This window comes from Lucilia sericata, unplaced genomic scaffold, assembly GCF_015586225.1.
Source record: "Lucilia sericata isolate MDLA Ls3-8-SP2 unplaced genomic scaffold, ASM1558622v1 Contig000051F_arrow, whole genome shotgun sequence".
Lineage (NCBI taxonomy): Eukaryota > Metazoa > Arthropoda > Insecta > Diptera > Calliphoridae > Lucilia > Lucilia sericata.
Window position 1 is genome coordinate 769,169 of NW_023994087.1, and position 27,722 is coordinate 796,890.

A 27,722-nucleotide genomic window follows, 5' to 3' on the forward strand; every position below is an offset into this window, starting at 1 on the left:
TATATTTTTATAATCGAAGTACTCTCATTTAACTCTCCTCATCTTGTATTTTAACAGGGTGGTAAGAAAGTCATTTTTCAGTAAAGATAAATTGTCCTTAATAATTTCCTTGTACATTTTATTTAAATTGGTCCTGCAGTTTAAGAGATAAATAACATTTTCCACATAAATTGAAATTGATTCCACTGTGTGTTTTTTCTGCTTGTTTAATTTTTCATACGATTTTGTATACAAAACATGATTTAAATTACGTTTTGGTTAAAAACACCTGGGGGTAATTCTCGCAGTCGTGATCGAAATTAATTTCGATAGTGCGTTACTCGATACGAAACGAATCGTGTTGTTGCTTCAGTGTTGTAAAAAACTTTCATATGTTTTATAATACTGAACGAAATGTTAACAAAACTCATATGTTTCATTAAAAAATCAAAAATTTAAAAAAAAATTAATTAAAATATAAATATGGAGTTTAATTGTAGAGAGGAGTATTTTATGCAAAATATAATATTCCAAGTGATATTTAATTACAACATGGATGTTTGTTCAGTTATTAACTTTTATTTATTTGGCAAATATTGGCTGTTTTGATTTGACCCATTTTGGATTATAGGTGGGTCACAAACATTTAATTGTTTCTGTTTAATTTGTTTTTGTATTTTCTGAATTTGGATAAAAAAGGGGTTTTTGAAATGGACGTTTCATGAGAGAATCGCGAGAAATTTAAATATTGGATCATATTTATACCCAACACCACTGTAGTGGTCCTACACTTTCCTTAAAGTATATGTACCAATCGGCTCTGAGTCGATTTAGCTACGTCCGTCCATCCGTCTGTGTGTCTATGTAAACCTTGTGCGCACGCTACAGGTAGCAATTTTCAAGATAATTTGATGAACGTTGGTACATACTCTTTTTTTGATCCAAGGACAAGGCCAATTGAAAAGTGTTAAAATTGGCCCATTATTTCGCCTAGCCCTCATACAATCGTAACCCCCGAATACGGCTTTAGAGCTCATAATTATGTTAAAAGTTATTGTATCTATATACTTAGTTTTACACAAGTTTAAATGGTACTGCAGATTTTCGTAATAATCGGGAATCATTTGACCCCAGCCCCCACACAAAGTCCCCTTCAGAAAATTACTTGTAGGTCAAAATTCGCTTATAAACACTAATATCACGATGAAATTTTGCATAAATAACTTTAATATAGATCTAAATCCCTCTATCAAAATTTATAAGGATAGGCCCATATTTATCCAGTCCCCTTATTAGCTCTCTTTCAGAAAATGACTTTTTTAAACAACTTAAATGGTTTATTATTTAAAGTAATTAACATTTTTACATACTACACACTGGTGTTGGGTATCATATGATCGGCCATGCCTCAATAAACTTTCTTACTTATTTTGTTTAAAAATATTTTTAGTGCTTAAATAAATAACAATTATTTTACCCAATAGAAATCCATATTTCAAAACTTAAACATTGGAATAAGCTTTTATTAAATTTAAATTCTATATTGAAGTATTTGGCATTAACCTCTTGTAATTTTCCATTAAACTACCAAGGATTTATTTTGGCATAATTAATTTTTGAAATAAAAGTATTCCATTTATTATTTTTTCCATGATTTAATAAAATTCATGTTCTTTCTCATTAATTTTTTTATTTCACAAAAACTTTACTTCTAAAGCAATTTTGCTTTCGAGAAAAAACTCGAAAGGTTTCATTCGAACGATTGCTCGTTATCGAATGCCATCATAAGAAATTTCGATACGTTTTATTCGTTATCGAATAAGAGAATCCAAAAAGTAAAAAAAAACTCGTACGATCGAATATAAATTCGTACGTATACGAATGTGAGAATTAGCCCCCTGAACTACAGGAGTCTCCATCGAAAAAATTTCACTAGAATGGAGAAGAGAGCTTACGTATCCTCATACCATGTATTTTTATAATTTTTATCACGGGGCTGTCTGACCTATTTGACATTGAATTATACACTAGAAAATTGACCTTTAATATTTTGGAAGTAAAATATTCTATTTACACGATTTTAAAGGCTTTAAAACGAAATCAAAAATTATCCTGTACTTAATGGAACTTCAAAGTTATGGGCTATAATATATACATATATACTTTTAGATAATTTTTACACATTTTTAAAAGCGCGATATTTTTGGTCTGGAATGGGATTCCGATCAAAAAGTCATTGATTTGAGGAACACTTTCGAACCTTAATATGTGTTGGAAATTTTATTAAAATCGGAGATGGTAAATCCGAAAATTGCTACTATCTGTCCGTTTTGATATGAATTCTCCCATTTACTGAACAAAAAAAGTTTAAATTTACCAAGTATTATTTCAAAACGATATTTCCACGTTGTAGGTTTCCCGGTATAAGGTTCCCCGATCTATTTCAGTCCTAAATTGAATAAATTTTTAACTATTGTATTTTAATCCTTTTTTACAATATTTGTTTTAAGTTTACACAAAATTTTGAACTTAACAGTAACATGGGTTCATATATTTTACATATGTACTGTCAAAATTTTCATCTGTAATTGTTGTACATATCGTCTGATACATATGAAACATTGCATGTGGAAATACATATGTATGTATTTTTTTCAATTAGATTTTTCAATATTTTTTAATAAACTAATTTATAATTTTAAAAATGTTTACACATTAAAAAGACAACTTTGATTACATTTTTATGTTATGTAATACGGAAAAACACAGGCAGGTGTGATAGCAAAAATATGATGGTCCAAAAGATCTGTTATGGGCTTCAGCCAAAATTAAATTGCAAAAAAAAAATATTTAAAAATGAGCTCAACAATATTTTACTATATATTAATAAAGTACTCACTTTCGATATTATTTTAATTTTAAAAAACTATATAGATTTATTATGAAAACTTTGATTAGAAATTGCCACAAAATTCATTGCAACCATTCGTTATTTGATATGTTTATCATTATTCACTTAGTAAAAAACCTGCATTTTAAGTTAAAAGAATTTCGAAGTAAATGAACAATATATACCATTGAGTAATTTCAACGTAAGATATAATGTCAGGGAAACCGGGAAACCAGTATATTTTTAAATAAGTCAAATTTTTTACAGTCTATTATAATTGTTCTGTGGTATTAGCATAGAAATTATCACTACGTAGCAGCCAGTAGTGTTCTGATAAGGATAACTTGTTTCTCAGGTCATTTTGGTGCAAAAACCTTCCGCGGCAAATCGATTTTCTAAAACCATTCACAAACAAATTTTCATGAATTTTTGGAAGCTAATGTTGAAAGAAGGGTAAACCACCGCTCCTATCCTTGAGTTTTCTCCGTATAGATGTCGTGGTAAAACATTGACACTAGTTTATATCAAAAATTTCCAGTTTTGTATTAAAAAATTTAAAATTTTTTTAGAATAAATATCAAAAACGATCGGGAAAAAAATACAAAAATTGTATGAAAGTTATAAACCTAATGTACATACATATACATACATATGTATATGTATGTACATACATAGTTGTCCTAACAATTCGAATTACAGAGTATGACTTAGGACATATGTACATATAAACTATAGTTATGTCAATATTACACCAGACTTTAATGCCATAAGAATTTGTTGTTATAAAATTTTATAGGGAATACAGGTGTGCATTTAGCCATTCCATTTTATAGTTTGTTAATGCAATGATGACTATCTTATTTTCAGGAAATAAGTCAACGGAAACAAAGGTAGCTAAAAAGTGTAACATATCCACGGAAAGTACAGCCGGAGATATGGAAGAGCCACTTGACTTGGCTGATTTGGATTTATCTCGTTTAAGATTAAGTAAAAAAGATCTTGAAACGTTATCTAATATTGCCCCGGGACTGCCTAAGTGCTTTCAGGAACAATTATTAGCAAAGTTACCACCGACTCAAGCACGCAAATTGTCACGAACGTTAAGTGTGCAAACGAATCAAAACTGTTCGTCAGTCAAAATATACAAACGTAGTCAAAGTAGTGGCCGAAATGTTGCGCCACCTAAAGCACCAATTGATCAAGAAGATTTGAACGAAATAGAAGGTCCAACCACATCAATTACCGAAAAATGTTCTGACACAACAAAAGATAAAGTAGTCGCAACATCTTCCACGAGAAAAGTGCACAGCAAGAGTAAAAGCAGCGATGATAACTGCAAGGACATTACAACATTGTACAATAGTGATATAAGCGATAAGTACAGATACTATTCTCCATACGTAAATAAAATTTCAAAAGATACATCACAAAAAAACGCTTCGAAAGTCGGCCCTACTGAAGCAACATCAGGTGGAGCTACGTTTGGGCGTCCTCCAAGCGGAAGACTCTCACCACCACCATCATCAGAATCTACAACCAGACGACCAACACAACGTCGTATATCGCGCTTGGTTCGACCAGATCTGTTTGAAGTACCACTTGAAGAAATACCTGGGGACCAAAATCAAATAACGAACACTGGACAGTTTGAAGCTGATGTTACCGATGCTTCCACCAAATTAAAGAATTCTCGGCAAATCCGAAATAAGAGTGTCGAACTTCCTTCGGAATATACCAACAGTAGTACTAGGAATCAGGATGCTTTAAAATATAACCGGAGAAGTCTCTCGCGTTCAAGGGACTTAGAAGAAATGAGCAAAGTCGACAAAAACCAGTTAGCTGATAAAATACTGCAGGAACTCCAAATTCTATCATCAATACGATCCCAAGAGGTTGAAGTTCATGAGTCAAGTACTAATAATGATATTATTAACGAAAAACCAATATCTACCATTAAAAAAATTAAAAAAGTAAAGGCCAAAGAAAAATCGACAGAATCTTCTACTGATGTCGACGCTAAAAACTCGAACACAGTCATTAAAAAGGTGAAAAAAATTGTTAAGAAATCAGAATCATTGTCTACTCCAGTGACTAAAGATTTGCCCAGCGACGTTCCAGAAAACAATAATGAAAAGAACGGAATAATCTCTGATATTCCCTCTCCTAAAAAGGTATCTAAACTTAAACGACCCAAATCATATCCAATGAAGGACTCAATTTCTAGTAGTAATACCTCAGAAATAATTAGCACTAATTTAACTTCAACCAGTAAAGCTTTGGACTCCAATATACTTACCACAACGGAACATTCAAACACAGCGGGAAATTTAAGTCCGACCGAAGCAAACAGTCCTGCATGTATTGCGGCACGTGAAAGCAGAATATTACGGCCAAAGAGTTATCCTACTTCAAAACTTATAGCACCCAAAGAAACTAAACTAACTATACGTAAAAAAATAAACAAAATAGAAGAGGTTTCAACGTCCACGGCATGCCAAAACTCCGAAAATACTTCTCAGGTCGCCGAAGCAACATCTTTAGGCGAAAACAAAGTTGTAAAAGTTGTCAAAAAGAGCAAATTTTCTAAATCTAGTAGTATAAGCACGACAACCACTTCAACTCCAAATACAACTACAAGCGCGGGAGAGGAATCAAAAGAGTCTAGTCCCGTCGCTACCGTTCAATCAAAAGGAAAAGTGGGAGAAAAGAAAACCAACAAAGGTTTGCTTTACGCTATTGGACAAAAATTCGAAAAACTTCGGGCTTCCGCAACAAGCAATTCCTGTGCCAACATACCAACTCATAAAAAGTCTTTAGAGAAGTCATCTCCAGAAAAAATCACCAATAAAATGGCGGACGTGAAGAAAACGAAATCGTTGGGTGGAAATTCTAGCTCGAAAGTAACACAATCAAGTAAAATTGGAAGTAAAGCTATGGTAAGTGCAGGTACTGAAGACTGTAATGCAGAACCCGAGAGTGCTGCCAAACCTTTTAAGAGTGAAAAACGTTCGCGTATCGATGCAATGATACGTAATTTGCGAGAACGCTCAGTTCCAAGATCTCAGCCAAGTGTTTCTTCTGAATCGAATTACATAAAGCGAGCAGTGAGCGTCGAAGAGATGCCAGGTACTTTTAATAAAAAATCAGTTAATAAAGTATTGGGCCTATTTAAACGTTACGAAAAAGATGCCAATCCAGAAAACCGTGTACGTAGTGTTCGTTCTACAAGCAATATAGAAAGAGATATCTGCAATTCATCGCCGATTTATCAAAATGCCGATGCAATTCGTAAAATGAACGAAAACGTCGAGAAATCTAGCAGCAGTGTTGGTGTTAACAGAGATTCAAATGCTATAAAAAGTTGCAAGGGGAGTGTAGTATGTAATTGTCACGTTATGATGCCGCCTGCGAGCCCATCATGTCCAGACTGTTGTACAAAAGCAGATGAAAGTGGGCGCAATTTACCATCAGCAGAAGGTAATCAGGAGAAAAGAAAAGGTTTGATGCTTGAATTGATAAAACCTGATAAAAATCAACAATTTAACACAACACACAACAATGTCCGTTCATCAAAAATGTACCCTTGTTTTAATGATAATGAAATTTATTCCAACATTTCACCATACAGTAAGTCAATTCACAGTTCGTCTGGTATTAGTTCTAGTATTTTAACTGCAGAGAAAGCATCCAATAACAACAACTCATCTATAAATAAGCAAAACAATAGCAGTAATAATAACAATCACTGTTCTTCACTACACACGTCACAAACGTCCGGATATCGAACATCTTCGACACACGAAGTAAACCAAAATAATAATTTACTATCGCCATCTTTTGAGAATATTGGAAACTATTCATCCGATTCTCGCAGTTACCAAGAGGATTGTGCATCTACGTCAACCTTTCTTTCTCCCACAGAAGAGGCAGAATTATGTTTTGACACCTGGTCCGTATGTTCTGAAGATAATTATCGAGGCCAGAGGGCAACACCTTCACCTACTGTATCTCACCTTTCCAGAGCTTCGCAAGCTTCATCTCCAACTCGACGTGGTGATAGTTCCGAAGCTGGTGAAAGTGTAGTGGATCGTATAAAACGTCGTAGTTTCTATTGCAGATTTAATGAGAAAAAGCCAAAACGTACGAGTAGTATCGTAGGACCCAATGCTGTTCGGGAATATTACCGTGAACAAAGCTCAGCGTCCAAAACACGATCATCTACTAAAATTGCTACAGCTAGTGGCGAACGCGAACATTCACCAGACATAACACAGGAATTTTTCCGACCACTTAAATTAAGTCCGATCGGAACCGAACTAAAGCCACCAGTCTACAGATCATCATTTAGCAGCAGTCATGATTATTCCTCAGCTAGTGGACGACCACGTAAAAGTCTGAATGATATCCGAACACCAACTTCACCGTCTTGCCTATCAGAACGACGGTATGCTTCTTTCACCAATCCAGATAATGAATTACTTACCAACACTTCCGGATTCTCTTCGCGATTTAAAGGAAACGCCTTTGATGAAGTCCCGAGGTCAGGCGTTGGCGCTTCAACCACTTACTACAACACGTATAATCCAAAACGTCGTTTTTCATTCACCACAAATACAGGCATATCTTCAAGCGGAATTAGTTCCAACAACAGTCCTCAAGTAGATGGATATGCAACTATGGGAAGAAGACCAATTCGAGCATATGATCATCGAACCATGTCTCTATTAGATCCACCCAACACAAATACATACCGACACGAAAACAACACATCGTCATCTTTACGAGACTATACATCAAGCTTATCAAGGTAATTTTATTTGCAATGAACTACAGTCGGATTCAATCTTAACACTTTCTCTCTAGGTCAAACTCCCGTTACCGTAAATCATCAACACCACGCAGTCCTACAAATATTTGATGCACAACACCACAAAATGGATTTTGTATATTCTGTTACTATGCCCAAGAAAGGCGACGTATGTATCCTGGCTCATCATCGACTTCATCTAAAAGTAGTGTAGGTAAAAAACGTAACAAAGCTTTATGCTCAAATGAAATCAGACAACGTACTCGTAGATTTTAAGATTTTCCATTTAAGAAATAATACTTTTATAAATATGCTAAACAAATTTACATACATACACACATACGTCTATGATATATAGAATAGGTATATATGTATGTACATATCTAGTCATTTGACTAGTATTTGAGCATACTTACTATATATAATTAGTATAATTTGTTATTGTTCTAAAAAGTAAACACAATCTACCAAACTGACAAGATATATATTACATTTGTGGCTACTCAATTAAGCCACAAGAAATATTATCGCTCTAGGATAGTTAAAACTTAATTGATATTTATTAAGAACCGAAAATTTGTTTTATTTTAACATTTAAATACATATTAAAAGGTAATAGTATGATCTTATATAAATACATACTTATACTAAATACGCATACTTACATACATTTGTAGTACATAGTAAAAGTGGCATACAATTATGTACATATATCATTTTTGTTGCTCACTAACGTAACGTATTAAAATTTTATTTTTAGTGAATAAAAACATAACTATTATCAAGCAATATTTCGAAAATAAGTTATACATAAATTGTCTCAATTTTAAATTCATTGAACTAGAAATTCATTTAGTATCTTTGAGTCAAATCATTAATACCACAGTCCAAGAGAAATAAGGGTATAAAAGCCGGCAGAAAAGTGATACACTTTATCTAGTTACTTATCCATACATATGCACAAACATATTTATGTATGTATAAAGAATAATGGTATTTCGCTAATGGACCTAAAAAACAAAATATGATCTTTCTGCGACAAGACTGTTTTCTATTTTGAAAGTTTTAAAGTTACGTTAAGATATTAAATATATGAATCCGATTTAAAATGACAGTTTTTCGATTTAACGAACCTATATGTCTTTTGTCGAAATCCATATTCGCAAATAGAGAAGAAAATACCTCTTCTAATAACATCGAAGCATTTTTAACTTGATTTTTAGATATTTCTTTTCTTACAATTAATTTTTTTATGTATATGTATTTGTTAGTTAAACGGAGTACAAACAATATTTTTCGTTCCTTATATAAGGTAATCAATATAAAAATATTGATAGTTCGCTAAATGTGACGTTCGCAGGAATGATTGTTCGATGAATCGGAAAACTACTGTAATATTAAAAGTAACAAAGTTATTGTTTTACAAAAAATTTAAAAATTACTGTATTGAAACCGGAATCCAATCACCCCATGTGTGAGCGAGTTAAATTTATCGTAATTTTCCTTTTTGAGATGATGAACTTCTTAGCTTAATTTCAACATCGAAATGTGTTTGCATATGGAAGCTTATTTGACCAAGTATACGGCAATTCGGCACAGGAATAAAAAACTGCTCCTATAAAATTGTGATTCCTCAACATTTTGAAACACGTCGAAATAGACAATAAAATAAATATGAAGTTTTTTTTGTTTCTAAACCGATCACGCATAAATCGTGTTGAATTTTAAAATGTAGATTTTATTATTTTATACGTATTTATTATTTTGTTAGAAAAACGCAAATTGATTAAAGATGAAGAGCCCGTTCCTCTAAATTCGAAAGAACGTGTTCTTTCTTATTTTATATTGAAAGTAACAAATAGACGTCAATTTTCCTATAATATGACGTACAAATTTTAATAAATTAAATATCTATCTATGTATGTATATCGCACATTTACAGCAGGACCTTCACAGCATATACTATACATATGTATGTATTAATGTTTCTTTTTAGACATTTAAAAAATTGAACCGGTCATTTCGAAAAGGACACGAGTCATAACATTGTTTTATAACATAAAAAATTTTAATTCAAAATATCTGTATATTAACTTTATTTTTTTTTTTTTTTTCAATAAATATAAAATTTATTTTTTTGTTTATCAACTTTTTTGGACCATAGAATTTCTTTTATACCAAACGTATTTGTGTTCCTCCTGAAAAGTTCGAATAGAAGTACGTATGTCCTTTTCGAAATGACTGTTCAAATATTCTTAAGACGAGAATTGAAATGGATATTTTGTGGTATTTAGTTTAAAATTAAATTTTTTGTTTTAACCCTAATCCTTTAGGAGCAAAAGTTTGTAATTAATTTAAAAAATATTAGTATTTATACCAATTGTTTAACATTTTAAAACATTTTTGAGATCAAATGCATTTTAATGTAAAACAAAATATAAAATAAGTAATGCGTACCTACTTAAAACAAAAAATAAAAAAGTATATAAGACAAGAAAATCATTATGCGAATTTTTAAATTATTTTTTATCAAAATCTGGTGAGTATTATTAATTATAAACGTTTTTTTTTTTTTTTTTTTTTGCAAGAAATATTTTGAAGCATGATACCTAGATTATAAAGTTTTCTACGATCGTTTTGTGATCGAGTAAAATCTATCACATTTTAAATGAATTGTGCTATTGAAATTTATTTCCATTAGAATCTTATTTGATCAAGAATATGGTAATTCGGCTTCCGATAATTGATGTGACTGTAAAAAAAATTAAATATTATTATATCTTTCCAAAAATACCGGTACCGAAATTAACCTAAATATCGTACGCGTTCACAATTTCGAAACAAAAAATTTCCATTTAAAAGATAGCTTACAAATTGTACTTTATCAATTTTTAAATTAAATTTTTATTTGTGTAAAAGTGTAATAATGTAATAAACCATCACGATAAAGTGAAGACAGTTTTTATTATTCAATGAAACAAACTTCTAATAAAAGTATAAACAATTTTTATTTTTAGGTAAAAATGTAGGTGTGTTTAAATTAAACATAAAAAGTATGAAATAAAATTTAAGTTTTAAATATTCAACTGTCTTTTGTTTGTAATTTATATGTGGGTAAGAAAGGCACATAATAAGTCCACTTCCAGCTGCAAAAAAAGTACGATCATTAAAACGTTACTATTAGTATAAAAATTAATAATTCATTTGCAATTTATTTCAATTACATAAATGTGCAAAAAAGGAATCAGAAATCGAACTGCTGGCAGCAGCCATCAATTGCAATTTTTATTAATGTTAATTTTTTAAATATAAAGAATCATTTTCAAACATACCTTTTTAAAGTTTCCATACCATAGGGGAAATCATAATCTGTAGCAGTACCATCGTTAATGTTGTCATCACCAAGGGGCATTTCCTTGGCCCAATTTATAAGTCCACGTTCCTCTGGTGTTCCTACATATATGATTAAATATTTTAAATAGTGTGTTTTGTTATTCGTAAATGCATGGATTTAGTTATGACCGTTCGAGAGTTCGACACTTTTCAAAAAATCATTAAACTAGATTAGTATATTTTGAGATGGGTAACCAAAACACTATATTCCTAGGAGCCGGTCTAATGTATTTACATACATATGTATATATGTACATTAGGGTGGCCTAATGGGTGAATGTTTCCACCGAAAATGAAAGCATAGTTCTTTCTAACACACCGTTTCTCAAAATTCCTGAGGTCAATATTTGGTCCGCTGGCTTTCATTGGTGTATAACTGATTTTGAGCTAGTTCAAAAATATTGAAAATAAGAAAAATATCATAAAAACTTCAAAAAATTATATTTTTATCCTTTGATCCAGCCCACCAAATTAAAGAATTAAACAAGGGTGATACATATAAGTGCACAAATATGTACATATGATGTATAACCACATCGGGTATAAATATTTTTATGCAAACAAATATAATATTAAAAACAATTTTCTATTTTTTTATGACTAAAAAGGCATTAAAATCAATTTAAAACTCGATTTTCTTAATATTTGAAAAAGTTTCATAGCAGTAGAAAAATTACCTGGTATTATGTTATCCAATATGCAACCTAATAGACCACCCACTAAAATAGTGGTACCCAATAGAACAGTCAGTGTTGAATCAATGGTATCATTTCCAGTTTTTATTGCATCTGGGTGTTGCTGTATCCATTTACATAATACCATGGGAAAGAATATTGACAGGCCCAGTATGTAAAGATTTCGGGCTGATCTTAAATCTACGTACTGTAATGTTGAGAGGCCGAACGCAACAATCATACCAAACATAACACAAAATATTCCGCCAACTACAGAGTCTGGAATTAAAATAAAAACAGCTCCAAACTTTCCTATAACACCTTGCAAGACCATTATGAATGCTGCCCACTGAATTACACGACGAGATCCGATCTAGGTTAAAAGAAAAATTTAGATGTGAAATATATTTGCTCTTTGAGAATATTACTTCGTTTACATTTGAGGTCAATTGAATTTTTGAGTTTGTTTATATCGTTTGTAGTTTTATTAAATGCTGAACCAAAGATTTTTCCTTTTTAAACACGTAAAGAAAGGCCAAAGATCATGATAAATGATATTTTATCATTTAAATTTCGAAAACTAAACTTAAAACTGATTAAGAATTTTGTTTGATTGCATCGAAAAATTAATATTGCGTTTATTAATAATTTGATATTTGCGAAAAAATTAATACATATTTGTTTTAAAAATGAAATTTAAAAAATCTTAAACAATATTGGCACATAGGTTTTCTATACTTTCTTTAAATTTAAAATCGAGATAAGATCAAAATTATCTAGGTTTAATTACGAGAAAGATGGATGGAAATCGGTTTCCATTATATATATTAAATAAAGGTAATTAAAATACCGAATTTCGTTTTTAAACTATTAAAATTTCCACATATTCTATAATGCCAATAGAATTTTTCAGTTTTCCCAATAAAATTATGTGATAGTTGTGGGAACCAACTAAATTCGATTGGCAACAACGAATCTGTTTTCTCTGTGTATATGTATAATATATTGGCTATTGTTGATAACGTACCTTTGTTACCCCAATTGCGCCAACGTTTTCACCAAATGTGTTTGTACCATTTCCAGCACCCCAAAGGCCAGCCAAAACAGTACCTAAACCCTCAGTTCCGATACCACGATTAATAGCATGTAATGGTGGGGATTGGGCTTCTATAAATGATTAAAACAACATTGGATTAAAGAAATATAGTTCAAAAAATATATTCGTGTTTTTAATTTTACCTGCCATTTGAGATACTGTTGGATAATAACTCAATGATTCTACAGTACATGCCAACACCCCCGCAAGCATTCCTAAAACGCCCGATAAAGTGACAGATGGCAAACCAAATTGTCCTGGATATGGAATATAAAACCATTTAGCATTGATTAATACATTGATGCGTACATCAGTCCTCGATGGATGGCCTTCCTCAAATACATTAGTTAGTGTAAGTATTCCGCATAGACCCCACATAATTATTATTGTTAAAAGCACCTAAATTGGAATATACAGTAAATCATAACAACAGCAAAGTCAAATACACAAACAAAAACAATATTACCGGAAACAAACGAAACAACAGAAATGGTCGAAACTCAACACCGTGGCCTTTTCGATAAACTGGCATAGGTATGGCAACATTTGACATTATTTGTGAAAATAGAGTCAACATAGATGTAGTCCTAGTAAAAAATATACCTCTTAATTCTATACGACCACAGGGTTTTAATCGCAAATCTTACCCAACTGCTATTCCCCAATGCTTAGAGGCTGTTTCGGCAGCATGTTCAAATAATGTTAGACCAACTAATGATACTGTTGGCACTATTGTCAGAGGGGTTACAAATCGAAGAATTTTGCCCACTAGCCCGGTATAACCTAGAATAACTTGGACCATAGCTGAAACTGCAATTGCACCTGATAACTCACGCATGCGTATCTGCCATAATTCTTGACGACTGTCCTCATCCATACCTTCGATTTGCTCCACTGGTGGGCATTTCCATTGCGGCAACGCCAGTATAGCCAAAGTTGGAACTAAAAACGATATCGTGCCACCCTGTACTATAGGTAATCGCACTCCCCAAGTTGCTTGCACATAAGTCACTATACCAGTTACGAAAATCATGGTCGAAATTATAATTCCACGATTTGGATCCTCGTCTGACATACACAGAGCTGGTGTTAAAATAAATGGAATTGAAACGATTGCACCTATCATGGTTAAATAGTGTTGAAAAGCTAGAAATATGCTCAAATACCACGGAGGATTATCATTTATGCCGTACAAGAGTTTCGAAGTTTTCTTGCCATCGGAATCCTTATCATACTGAGAATCATTTGTTTTTGTTTCATTTTCTGAGACCTGAAAATAATTAAATATTTCTTTATTTACATATGTATGTACATTAGGTGCCCAAAAAATATAGATTCAGTTTAGATGGGTCTTATTTTGTTCGTTGTTTAAAATTTCATTTTTATGTTTTTTCAAATTATGAAAAAATGGTCCATTCCTAAAAAAAATTACTAGTTGAGCATATTCGAAATAACATTGGAAAATTTATTTTGGCTTGGTTTCCTAAAAAAGCTCAATCGAACAGAAAAGTGTATGAAAGGACATTATGTTCAGCTAGGAAATTTATAGAGACCAAAATCGCATATAGCAAATCAATTTATAGGCAGTAAATCTTTTAAAAATTTAATTCGTCAAAATTATTTGTTTTATTCATTGATTTCTCTTGTAAATACATACATACATACATACATACATACATACATACATACATACATACATACATACTACATACATACATACATACATACATACATACATACATACATACATACCTACATACATACATACATACATACATACATACATACATACATACATACTACATACATACATACATACATACATACATACATACATACATACATACATACATACATACATACATACATACATACATACATACATACATACATACATACATACATACATACATACATACATACATACATACATACATACATACATACATACATACATACATACATACATACATACATACATACATACATACATACATACATACATACATACATACATACATACATACATACATACATACATACATACATACATACATACATACATACATACATACATACATACATACATACATACATACATACATACATACATACATACATACATACATACATACATACATACATACATACATACATACATACATACATACATACATACATACATACATACATACATACATACATACATACATACATACATACATACATACATACATACATACATACATACATACATACATACATACATACATACATACATACATACATACATACATACATACATACATACATACATACATACATACATACATACATACATACATACATACATACATACATACATACATACAAAAATTTAAAATTTATTTCCAATAACAAATTTCTAAAGTGAAATTTATGTAAAACCTTTAAAATTTGTTTCTAAATTGAAAAAATCAAATCTATGGGAAATTCTCCAAACTGACAACACTGTACAAGCGTGAATGGCAACTGACTTTGTTATGTATATTAATAAAACCACCTATCTTCGGTGAATGCATTTATACATATTTACACAATATATATACTATATACATACATACTTGCATACTAACATATTATTTTAAAAACTTAGTAAATCTACTTAATATTGATTTATTACTTAATTAAAATTTTTGCATTTAATTATTAGGGAATTGGTGTTTTTATTGAATTATTGCGATTTGAAAAATTGTAGTTTAATTTAGCACGAACAGCTGTCATCAGCTAACACTTGTATATTTATATGCATTCTACAACTTGAGGGGCATTTCATTTCTAAATACAAATAGATTTTAAACGTAAACATATTTTAGTTCTCACTGTGAAATACATTATCTTGTACTTCTCGATTTCCCATTTAATACCCTACACCACTATAATAGGGAGGGTATTACGCGTTTGTGCTGAAAAATGTTGGTTCCACCCACCTTAAAGTATACCAATCGGCTCAGAACAACTTCCTTAGTCGATTGAGCTATGTTCGTCTGCCCGTCCATTCGTCTGTGTGTAACCTTGGGCGCACGCAAGGGGTCGCAATTTTCAAGATAATTTGATGGCACATACTATTCTCTTGGCCCTATGGCGAAGCATATTGAAAACGGTTCAAATCGGTTCATTATTTCACCTAGCCCCCATACAACCGTACACCTAAATAGCACTCATGAGCTCATATACATACATATGTATGTATTAATATGTTAAATGTTCTATGTAGTAGCTCTACAAAAATCGAAAAAACTTAGTTTTATAGTTTATTTTTTTTTTTTTTGTTGAAGAGCGTAATTTCGAGTTTACACATACAGTAAATGGTTATTTCCAAAGAAAACTAAGTTGTTTTTAAGAAATTCATGGCATTGTGTACCAAAAAGGATAATATCCTTCGAAAACACTTTCTTTATTTTTCATCAAAATAAAGTGTAAGGTGAACTCGTACTCATAAAAATTTCAGCGTTTTAGATACCCTACACCAGTGAGTTTACATACGACTCACTGGTGTAGAATATCATATGATCGGCAATGTCCGACTATACATTCTTAATTGTTTTAATGTGTGATAAAGAAAATATAATCATGGAAATGTGTTACGAATGGACATTTTCTAATTTGTTTATATAAATAAATATAATGGCATAATAAATTATCACTACTCCTCTTGCTATATTATTAATTACTTTTATTATTTCATTTGACATAATTAGCATAGTTATGCTACTTAATGCCATCTCTAGAAATAAAATAACTCGTTATTTGTACATTTTTGTCAAGAAAAATGAGCTTAAAAACCGTTATTTATTTGATATGATTTATTTTTAAAGTTTATTCCATTTTCATTAGATTTAAATAATTGTCAATAAAGTAATTTTTACTTACATATATTTTATTATAATTAATATTTCACGTGATAGATAAAAATGTGTAGTTAGTTAAATTACAAACATCAGTTCAATTTCGATTTCGCTTTAATAGAAGTAATTTTTATTTCTTCGAATTTTCTAATAAAATAACGTAGTCGAAAGTATGTACTTAGCTTCAAAATCAAATGAAATTATAAACTATATACAGACATATGTACATTAAGGTATAACCAAAATTAGGCCCTATCACTAAGTGGTGTTCTAATAACGAAAATATTGTTCTCGGGTCATTTTGGTTCAAAAACCTTCCTCGGCGAATCGATTTTCTAAAACCATTACAAACAAATTTATATGAATTTTTAATAGTATAATCTACATGTTTGGGAGCTAAATTTTAAAGTAAACCGCCACCCCTATCCTTGATTTATACCCTACACCACTTTAGTGGGGAGGGTATATTGGGTTTGTGCTGATGTCTGTAACATACAAAAACATTCGTCCTATTTGACCTTAAAGTATACCAAGTATACCTTAGAATCGTTTTCTGATTTTTTTTTGACCCAAGGACGAAGCCTATTGAAAATGGTTAAAATCGGTCCATTATTTCACCTAGCCCCATTACAACAGAACCCCCCGAAAAGGGCTTCTGAGCTCATAATTATGTTATATACCTGTATATCGATAAAAAGCGGCAATATTAAGTTTTATGCAAGCCTTGATGAACTTTCATAAAGATCGGGCCTCATTTGACCCTAGCTCCCATACAAAGTCCCCTTCCGAAAATTACTTGAATGTACAAAATTAAATTATAAAAAGAAATATCGCGATGAAATTCAGCACAAATATAAAGCCTCTTTCAGAAAATTAGTTTTTCATCCATAAATTGCTTAAATGTATCGGAACAATGAATTATTATGAAAAATAAATCACATTTATTATTCATAACTGGTGTAGGGTATCATATGGTCGGTCACGCCCGACTATACTTTCTTACTTGTTTTTTCCTTATAAATGTCGTGGTCAAACAATGACACTCATTTATATCGAAAATTTCCAGTTTTGCATTAAAATATTTAAAATTTAGTTTAAAGTAAATATCGAAAACTTTAACGCATTTGTCGCGGAAACTATTTTAACACTCCTGATACTTTTTCGATGTATGTATATTTTTATGCTCTATATGGAATGGGCAGGGCCCATTTGAAATTTACAAAAAATGTATAAAAGTTATACCCTAATGTACATACACATGTATGTAGTTATGTAAGTATATCTTTAGTAAATTCTCATATGCCAACATTACAGTATCAGTTCTGTCCGTCCGATAAATAAAGTTTTCAATCAAACTACATTGGCTCACCCAGTAAAATATTATCAAATTTTGTTAATGAAAAATGTAGTTATTTCATAAATTACTTGGTAATGAGTGGTCGTTATAAATAACGTTATTTAATTTGCCTAGAGCGTATGACTAATAAATTATTGATAACCCATGTCGACATTAGAAGTTTTTCGAAAAAAATATTAATTTTTACATTTGTGTAAAAACCATTCCCAATAGCTCGATAAAATAACTTGTAAATGGAGCATTGAGTAAGAGACTAATAATAACAGAAAATAGTTTTAAAACCGCGAAAGTCGGTTAAGCACATTTGTAAGCCGTTATTTTTTGGTCAATAATAAGATATAAGATAATAAGTAGCCAAAAGTAAGTACTTACACTTTGCTCCAATACTACTTGCCTATTTACCGGGTAAGTAAAGATTTTGCTGGGCACTTCTAAAAATGATTTCATTCTGCATAAATTCTTTAAAACGTCTCGTAATGGAATAAAGTTCGTCACAAATATGACAATCTCTTAAACTTTTTTACATATGTAATCGGTGTAGGATATCAAATTGGTCAGGCTTGACCGACTACATTTTTTTTAATTATTTTTTATTTTAACACGCTTTTGCATCTTCTATTAAATTATTGAATTATTAATAATGGCTTAAGATGACGATATTAGTTTTTCTCCACAATTATAAGTATTTATTCTCATTAAATTAGATAATAATACATTTAGGGTGTAGTAAAACCGAAATATGTATAAGATTAGATAAAATTCGTATCGATATTGTTCATGCATTTAGATATTTTACAGTTTACTAACAAAAACTATAGGTTGTTATGAGCTGTGAGGGCATTTTCTGTATCAACTTATAATTATAATTATTATTACTTTGTTAAAATTAAATAAATCTTAATTAATGTAAATTTATGTCAAAATGTTTACATTACATTAAATATAGATATTATTCTAGCAAGTAGTTAATATTAATATTTTTTAATCATTTCTAAAAATAACCAGGCGGATCTGGAGGATGTGCCTTTCATAATTTTTTTGTGAAAAAAAAAATCCACATTAAATGCTTTAAAATTTGATCTCAAATACATAGTATACCAAAATATATATAATTTGTTTCTTCAGGTAAAATTCAAATAATTTTTTGGTAGATTAAACCCCCTCTTAGTATCTTAAAGGAATTAGAATGTTTGACATTTCTTAGCTTTTTAATCAGTTTAAACAGCATAATTAAAAGAGTGCTTTTTACGTATTTACCAATATCGGAAATTTAGTTTTCAATCTTAAATTCCTGTTAGATTTTATATACAACCAAGCTGTATGATGATTTTCTAAAACCAATATTTCCGCATTGCACGTCTGTTTTACGTATTTATAGATTTCCAGCATATTAAATGCTTTAATGATTTAAAAATATGATATATAAAAATTGTATAAAAAGTTCGGAGTTCTTTAACTTTTTCATTGGTCAAATTTCAGATTTTACCGAACACTGTAGGACACTAATACATACTTTCAGTATAGAAAACCATAGAATTGACACAAATATTAAAACTAATTATATATAAAGGATATAGGTGGAAAAATATCTGAATTAAGTCTTTTTAAAAGAAACAAAAATATACACAACTAAAATATTAATACATACATACTCAATCAAAACTGCATGGACTGCATTCATTCACATACCAAAGATATCACAGGCAAACAGAAATTTTAACCCTGAAAACAAAATATAATTTTCTATGCTGTTCAGTTTTTCGATTATACATGAATAACTTGATATGTCAAGAAATTCAGATGACAGATTCGGATTCAATGCAGCATTATTACTTAGAAAAGTATACCTTGGTCTCTGTGTTTTGACTTTTTTCAAATTTTGTTTGCCTGTGTAACAGTAAGAAAGGTTTCAAATTTCATTGCGCTAAACATGGAATTAACAGTTGCTTGTTTTTGTATTTATTAATAATGAGTTGATTTGCTGGCTCTATTTTTGTATAATTTTTTAAATTTCACATTATAAAAAAATTATCGCAAATTGTTAATAATAAGTATGTATATATTGAATAGTTAATTAAAAGAAAAGCTAATAAAACGTAGTTTGGGTATTGAAATGTTAATATATTATTATATGTATGTTTAATTAATTCAACATACATATACATATGTACATACATAAGTACACATTGGGATAATTTTTTTAACAAGACTATGTTTAAAAAAAAAAACATTGTAATAGATAATTGTTGAAGAATTAAAAACTATATTCGGCTATATCGAATCTTATATAAAACAAATCCAAAATTCTGCATAAATTTGATATATCATGATGAACGGATATATTTCGTTCACTCCGAAAGTGTTACAACAAGTACATATGTAGAAAATTGGTTGAATAAATAAAAAATAATGTTTGTGTTTTTTTAATAAAATTTTTACTTAATACAAGTACTCCGGACATTTTAAACTCATTTCAATTTAAAATGTATTTACTTTTTCAATTAACAGTTGACTTTGACCAGTAAGTAAATAAAAATTCCAACTTAATTACTATTGTATATTTTTCGAGGGTTGGTCCATTAAGGATCAAGAAATTTGTTTGTTGAAAATTACACTTTTACACGAAACTTTCTCCTTTCATATACAGTGTCTCTCATAATTATTCGAATTTGGATAAACTATAAAAAGAAACCAAATTTAATAATATATTTTGTGTGCAAAATTAATAAATTAATTTGTTATATTGTCTAGATAGTCCTTATGTTTGATATCACGCTTTTTAAAACTTGAAAAATTTGTATTGACTTAAATTAATTGTGCTTTTTTAAAAAAAGTCCATGAAATTGCCTCACAAAAGTATACGAATTTTTCCTGTATTTCATATTTGATCATATTATACGCAACACAAATTTTAGAATCGAATGGTTTTTATGCGTAATATTGTTTTAAGGGGTTACTATCCACGGAAAGGATATATTTTTGGCCCATTTGGTCCACAATTTTGGGGAATTTGTACCCTTTTTTCATGTAATATCATTAAAATAGCGATTTTTGACCATAATTGTAAATTTTTCTCCTTTTTTCCAGAGATAAAACAAAAATTTGATATTGGGACTCAAAAGACCCCTTGGGGTATCTAAAAATAATATCTTTTGTTACAAGAATCTGTATTTAAACGTTCCAAGATAAATTATTCGGATCATTCTTCTTTCGCTAATTCAATATATTGGAACTTAAGTCCATTTTTATAATACTAGGATCAACTATTTTCGGGGAAAGTTTTCTGGTATATATTCTTTTAGATATCAGCTTTTATACATTTTAAGTTTTCAATGTGTTGTGGAAGTGTACAACTCCAAAACATGCCTCGAAGAAACACCATTCAAAATAGTAAAATCATTATTTTTATATGCCAATGGCCTCCATGCTGCATGGCACGATATCATTATGATCACATCAAAAATGTTGATATGTGTTTAAATATTATTTACTATGATCAAATTAAAACCAAAATTTAGGACTTACAGTGTTATTGTAACGGGCAACATAAGCGTGAAAGTTACGAGTAGTAAAAACTGAAATCTACTATATAGGATGACGTTTTGTTAAGGCATGTTTTGGAGTTGTATACCGCTATAATATATTGAAAATTTAAAATACATTAGTGCCAATATGTACATGAATATACACTAGACAACTTTGTCGGAAAATATCGTCCCTAGAGGTACGAAAAGGGACTTATGATCCAGATAATTCAATTAGAAACTGCAAAACGATAGCAAAAATACATCTTGGAACGTTTAAGTACAGATCCTTATAACAAAAAATATTATTTTTAGATACCCTATGGTTTCTATTTAATTCCAATATTAAATTTTGGTTTTACCTCTGGAAAAAGGGTGAAAACATTACAAATATAGCCAAAAATCGCCATTTTAATGATATTACATGAAAAGAGGGTACAAATCCCCCAAAATTGTGGACCAAATGGGTCAAAAATATATCCATGCGGTTGATAGTAACCCCTTAAAACCATATTAAGCATAAAACCATGCGATTCTAAAATGTGTGTATCGTATAATATGATCAAATATGAAATACAGGAAAAATTCGCATACTTTTGTGAAGTAGTTTCATGGACTTTTTTTAAAAAAAGCATAACTAATTTAAGTAAATGTAAAGTTTTCAAGTTTTAAGGGGCGTGATATCAAAACTAAAGACTATCTAGACAATATAACAAATTTATTTATTTATTTCCCACACAAAATATATTATTAAATTTGGTTTCTTTTCATAGTTTACCTAAATTCGAATACTTATGAGAGACACTGTATACATAACGTCACCTGAAATGCAAGAGAGCGTAACAACACTATTAAAATAAATAAATAAATAAAGTCGGCATTTTTTACAGAGCGACAACATGTATTTTGATGCAGTGGACCATTTTTAATCAAAAAGTCGACATCAAACTTTTTGGTTGCTGCGCCTTTTTGAAACTCAGGTGACGTTATGTATGTAAGTATGTATGTATGTAAATGTTTCAATTTTCTTTATGGTTTTTAAACTTAATAGAATTTAAAACATTACATACATATGTACATAATTACATGTACATATTTATAATGTACATGCAACGTACCTATTTCTTTGATACGATTTGAAAATTGGTAGAAATACTTTTGTCCGTATCCAATATTTGTGCAGTAGATTTCTGATATTCACTTAATTGTGAATTGAAAATCACGTGCCAATTTATTTATCTCTTAATTTTGGTCGTTCTTTGTTTTCAATTTCTTTATGTCTTGCATATGTACGTATATTTGTGTGTATGTATAGTATATAGTGTATTGTATATGCACTTTTATTCTTCTTAAATAATTAAACTTACAGATTGAGCAGCATCAATAGTAACACTGGCCAATTCCATTGTCTACCAATAACACTATTTATTGTTGAGAATTATTATAAATTTTATTATTGTTATTATTAAATATTTATTAAATATGTACAAATATTATTCGATTTTATCGGTAACACTATTTATTTAATTCAATTCATTTAAATTAACCGTGAATAACTGTGATCCCGTCGAATGTTATTGAGAAAATGAAAAAAGAAATACAAATTCCGAAAGATATACCAGTAGAATTGATCGTAAAAGTTTTTTGTTGTTTGATTTTTCTTATATTTCTCTTATTGTATAAGTTGTACTAGTACTTAGTGTAAGGTTTGTGACTTTTGGTTGGTTGGCAATGTTATCATTGTATGAATTGGCGTTGGCATCGACATTGGGCGGCATCGCCACAACGTCATTAAATTAATAGATCGATAAAACAATCAATCTCGATTCCTTTCAACAACAACAAAGATAAAAAACATACCAAGAAAATTTACCAATCATCATGAGTATATAACGACGATATTGCACTGTATGTATATTAGGGATGGATCAAAAATACCTTTTTCGCTCGGATCAAATTCTGAGATTTAATTCATAAAATTAATTTTTAAAGCTTTCGATTTAGTTTAATTAATTCCCTGGTGAATTAATTCCTATATAATGTTAGATTTTTCAGCCGAATTTGAAGCAATTCGGGTTACTAGTTGTGATGAAAATACTAGATCTTTTTCACCACTTTCTGAATTATTTATTATCGCTTCTTCGGTCATTAAACATCAATTCGTCCACTGCGTCTGTTATTAGTTTTCGTTTGTGTTAAAAACAAAGTTCGAAAACAATATGTAAAGGATAAAAAGGAACTAATTACATAATATATTATTTGTCAGTCATTACTAGACTCCTTCTAAGTAATACAGACGGTATTTAGTAGTCATTGAAAAGTAAGTTGTTGAGTTAGTACAAGTAATTACCATGTTTTTGCTAGGTACGTATACATACATACATACATACATACATACATACATACATATGTATACAAAAGTGAGGAAAAAGTAATAGAATTTTCACCACAAATAACATATCGTCACATTCGTAATTCAGCTCTGGCTGGATAAAGACCTTCGCGCGTCATTACCATTATCGTTTAAGGGTAATCAGGTCGTCCTTCTTTCGCTGCCTTCGAGAGTTTTGCTTTTCACTCTCGCATTTTTTTAGTGCGCGGCGTCGCATAACTGTACCGTGTTACGGTTCTTCGAAGCTTCATGCATTAACCACATGCATTTTATTTGATAACCTAAAATTTTCTTTGATACATGGTGGAGTACCAAACAAAACTCATTTAAGATTTTGGTGGAGACCAATAAACTCAGGAGCGGAGTTCGGGAGTTCCAGTTTCCTATACGAAGGTATATATTGTCTATATTATCCCAGCTAGCATTTTTTTGAAAATTTTGATCACATTCGAATCATTTATGACTCTTCTGCACGATTAAAATGATCATATATGCGCTGATTTTCTGATCATAAATATACATTCGTCGGGAGAAAATGGTACCCTACACGCGACTCTTCTAAATGAGTCATTTATGAGCCCAACTTCTGATCAATTATGACTCATTTTTTAATCTTTTTTGAGTCATTAATGAGCCAAATAACTGGTCGTTTTGGAGTTATTTCCGAATCATATTATAGTCATTTTTGAGTCTCTTCTGAGTAATTTTTATGTTTGTTACAGACAAATACAATACAACAGAAAACAGTTTTTGATCTTCCGACTGCGCGAAATATAGCTTCAAACTAAATTTATAAACAATCATATTTCAAACACCTGGATGACCTATTTGTGATTGGTATACATTTTGTTATTGTTTTTCAAATAAACCAGATTTTAAACATTAATTGGAATTATTTAGACTTAGTTTAGTGATTAGTCGCCCAACTATCTTCCGTAGAAGATCATTAAACACAGAAAATTATTATAATTAAAGCATAATATAATTTGGATTTCCTTGACAGAAAATCGATTTTATAAATATCACACAAATTCAAATACTTATACATTTAATTTTATAAACGAAATGAGAATTATATCAACTCATTTTAGGCCACACAAAATGCTTTGCTAACTCTTCCAAAAGAGTCTTTTGAGAGCCCCATTTCTAATCAGTTTTCACTCATTTTTGAATCGTTTTTGAGTCATTTTTAAGTGTAAGTGTTGCTGTTTTATTACAAACAAAAACAATTACATAAGGAACAATTTTAGATCTCCCAACTGCTTGAAATATGACCACAAAATAAGTTTTTAAAACCATCATAATAATAATAATAAAGTCGGTGTTTTTGACAATAGAGTTCTAAATGTTTTGAACAACATGTTTTGATGCAGTGGACCATTTTCAATCAAAAAGTCAATTTAAAATTTTTTGGTTGTTACGAATTTTTGGATTTCAGGTGACGATATGTACTTGTAAAGAATGACTTCCATTATTTTTTGCTGGGATTATTTACGTAAATTTGTCGGATTGAATTGTCTATTTTACTAAAAAAATATATATAAACAAAAATGATAAGTGATGGAAAACTCTATTTTATTTATCTTAATTATACCAAATTCGGTCACATTAAAGTATTTTAATTCACATTTTAGTTCTTGTTTTATATATTTGTATTTTTATTTTAAATTATGCATATTGTTGCAACATTATTTTCTCCATACAAAAAATTAAATATAATTAAAAAAAGCGCACGCAAAAATCCTAAGAGCAACAGTATGAATTAATACATGTGTTTTATATGAATGTGGTTCCTTAACATTGTTGAAGCACGAAAAAGAAGGCAGAAAATATAATATACAGGTCTATGTTTTATTTTAATCATCGTAATGCATAGCATTTTCGGAACTATCAAAAAATAATTGCTCCATTAGTTCATCAACGGTGTTACATTTGTAGTCACTGACGTCCAATTCGTCGCCCTCCGTGGCTATTATATCGTCTGCATCTTCCTCGTCGCCTTCGCCACCTTCATTATCGTTCGATAACGTTGGTTCATCGACAGTAACTATTTTAGCGTTAACAGTTGGTGGTATTGTCGACTGTGGAAGAATAGCAGGTGCTCCATCGTTGTCATCTTCAATGGTGCAGTTAATGAAGGGTTGATTTGTATTAATCTCTAGGGGTGCTAAATGAGTAGAATTCAAGGACTGTACATCTTTTTCTGAGTGAACATTGGTTTCCGAAGATACACTTCCGAATGCACCAGGCAATTGAGTCGGTTCCGTTGGCACATTGACATTGGATCCAGCTATTGTAGCTGTTGCAATTGTATTAACTACAGCAGTCGTTTCAGAATTAGTTTTCGTTACTGAAATTGTGCCGCTGTTGTTATTTGTGTTGCTACTTTCATTCATTACTGGTAAGGTGACATTAGGGTTAAATGGAGCATCCAAATCACTTAATCCTTCTGGGACTTTAAGTTTGGCCAGTTCTTCACGTAGGTGGCGATATTGACGTCTTAAAACCATTGAATTAAATGAAATTGTTCGACTGCTGCGTTCATTATACTGAGTCTTACAAAGCTCTTCAATCCAGTTTTCTATTTGGGCGCAAATTTCATTTCGTTTAAGCCAAAAATGCGTATGTATAACCTGAAATTAAAATAATTTTAGCTCTATGCAAGTACATCGTTAAAATGTCTTCCTAAATAGTACGTACATCTTTAAAACAAGGACTAGGATTACGTATTTGTTCCAACATAGCCCAACGCACACAGGCTTGATAGATATTGCTATTGTATTCACGTGAAGAATGTGTCCCGCTCGGCGTACCCCGACTGCGCTCAAATCCTGGCTCATTAAAATATGGCTCAGGCACAAGTATCAGTGATTGTATTGAGACAAGCACTTGCAGAAAACTAGAAGTTTGAGCATTCCACTTCTCTTCTGGACGACCGTGCCATGTATTTAGAACTGATAAACAAACTTTGCCATCATTGTAAAGATTAGGATTGAAGCGTACAGAATGACGGCCTGTTGTTTCAAGATTAATAAGCATTGGCAAATTTGGATAATCTGGTGGGAAGAAGACGTCAAATTCAAAGCATCCATTAGCGTATGGCGTGTCCGCAGGTCCCGTTATAAGCACCTACAATATGAAGAAATTATGTTAATAGTGGATGTATTTAAATCGAATACTTACTTTCATAACATCAAGACGATCTGTATCACAGCGAACGAAAACGGAACTGCTATAAGACAGAGGCAAACTTGTAGAAAGAGTCACCGCCTCTTGGGCCAATCGCTTGACGCGCGAAGGGTGATAACGATCTCCAGCCATTCGAACCATTTTTTCAAAATGGTGCGAAACAACGAAACGATAACCATTGTTTTCAGCTTCGACAATCATATCGAATGTATCAAATTGTAATTTTTTCATTACCTCTAAGTAGCGTTCCTCAATAGATTTACTCTGTGGTATTCGTTCAATGTCACTGTTAATACCCCCATCATTAGTTAATGACAATTGATTTTGTAACTGCTGATCTGTCCTTTTTGTGGTTTTCTGAACTAAAACAGTCGTCTCTTGAATATCGGGTATAAGAAGTGCCAAACCCTCATCGTCTCCATCATCAAGATTAACAGTCACCTGTTGCGTTTGTCCTTTGATGTTCGATTTCTTGTTCAATCTAAAAATCGATAACCAATGAGAACAATACATTTTATTAAACTGCAAAAAACA

At 30.8% G+C, this 27,722-nt stretch overlaps 3 protein-coding genes across 15 annotated transcripts in view; 1 reads left to right on the plus strand and 2 right to left on the minus strand.

Moving 5' to 3' along the window:
* The window catches only part of LOC119615976 (STE20-like serine/threonine-protein kinase), a 48,092-nt gene extending 37,922 nt beyond the window's left edge, over positions 1–10,170 (plus strand). For 11 of the 12 annotated variants that reach the window (XM_037972058.1, XM_037972063.1, XM_037972064.1 and 8 more), the window contains 2 exons: positions 3,737–7,676; positions 7,733–10,163. In XM_037972058.1, coding sequence (XP_037827986.1) covers positions 3,737–7,676; positions 7,733–7,787 — 3,995 coding nt within the window. In that variant the 3' untranslated portion in view covers positions 7,788–10,163. Of the gene's footprint in view, positions 1–3,736; positions 7,677–7,732 lie in introns of all 12 variants that reach the window. The other variant, XM_037972057.1, reaches the window with a different exon arrangement.
* A 495-nt stretch (positions 10,171–10,665) lies between these two features.
* On the minus strand, positions 10,666–23,194 carry LOC119615984 (solute carrier family 23 member 1). The gene is made up of 8 exons (XM_037972081.1): positions 22,975–23,194; positions 13,487–14,109; positions 13,306–13,426; positions 12,983–13,238; positions 12,771–12,910; positions 11,747–12,116; positions 11,009–11,129; positions 10,666–10,822 (listed from the first exon to the last, which is right to left on the minus strand). Exons 1-8 carry the CDS (start codon positions 23,011–23,013, stop codon positions 10,759–10,761), a joined length of 1,734 nt encoding a protein of 577 aa, XP_037828009.1. The 5' UTR covers positions 23,014–23,194; the 3' UTR covers positions 10,666–10,758.
* A 2,356-nt stretch (positions 23,195–25,550) lies between these two features.
* LOC119615971 (baculoviral IAP repeat-containing protein 6) overlaps positions 25,551–27,722 on the minus strand; it is a 43,188-nt gene continuing 41,016 nt past the window's right edge. For both annotated transcript variants that reach the window (XM_037972044.1, XM_037972045.1), the window contains exons 37-39: positions 27,183–27,669; positions 26,700–27,128; positions 25,551–26,632 (exon numbers count right to left, since the gene is read on the minus strand). In XM_037972044.1, the coding sequence (XP_037827972.1) occupies positions 25,856–26,632; positions 26,700–27,128; positions 27,183–27,669 (1,693 nt within the window). In that variant the 3' untranslated portion in view covers positions 25,551–25,855. The remainder of the gene's footprint in view (positions 26,633–26,699; positions 27,129–27,182; positions 27,670–27,722) is intronic.

Bases quoted from the DNA above. Each gene is read 5' to 3' on its own strand.
- LOC119615984 (XM_037972081.1), bottom strand. From the start codon at position 23,013: ATGGAATTGGCCAGTGTTACTATTGATGCTGCTCAATCT. The intron at 13,427-13,486 runs GTAAGATTTGCG...ATTTTTTACTAG, and splicing joins CATTGGGGAATAGCAGTTGG to GACTACATCTATGTTGACTC. The intron at 10,823-11,008 runs GTATGTTTGAAA...CTTTTTTTGCAG, and splicing joins GGTATGGAAACTTTAAAAAG to CTGGAAGTGGACTTATTATG.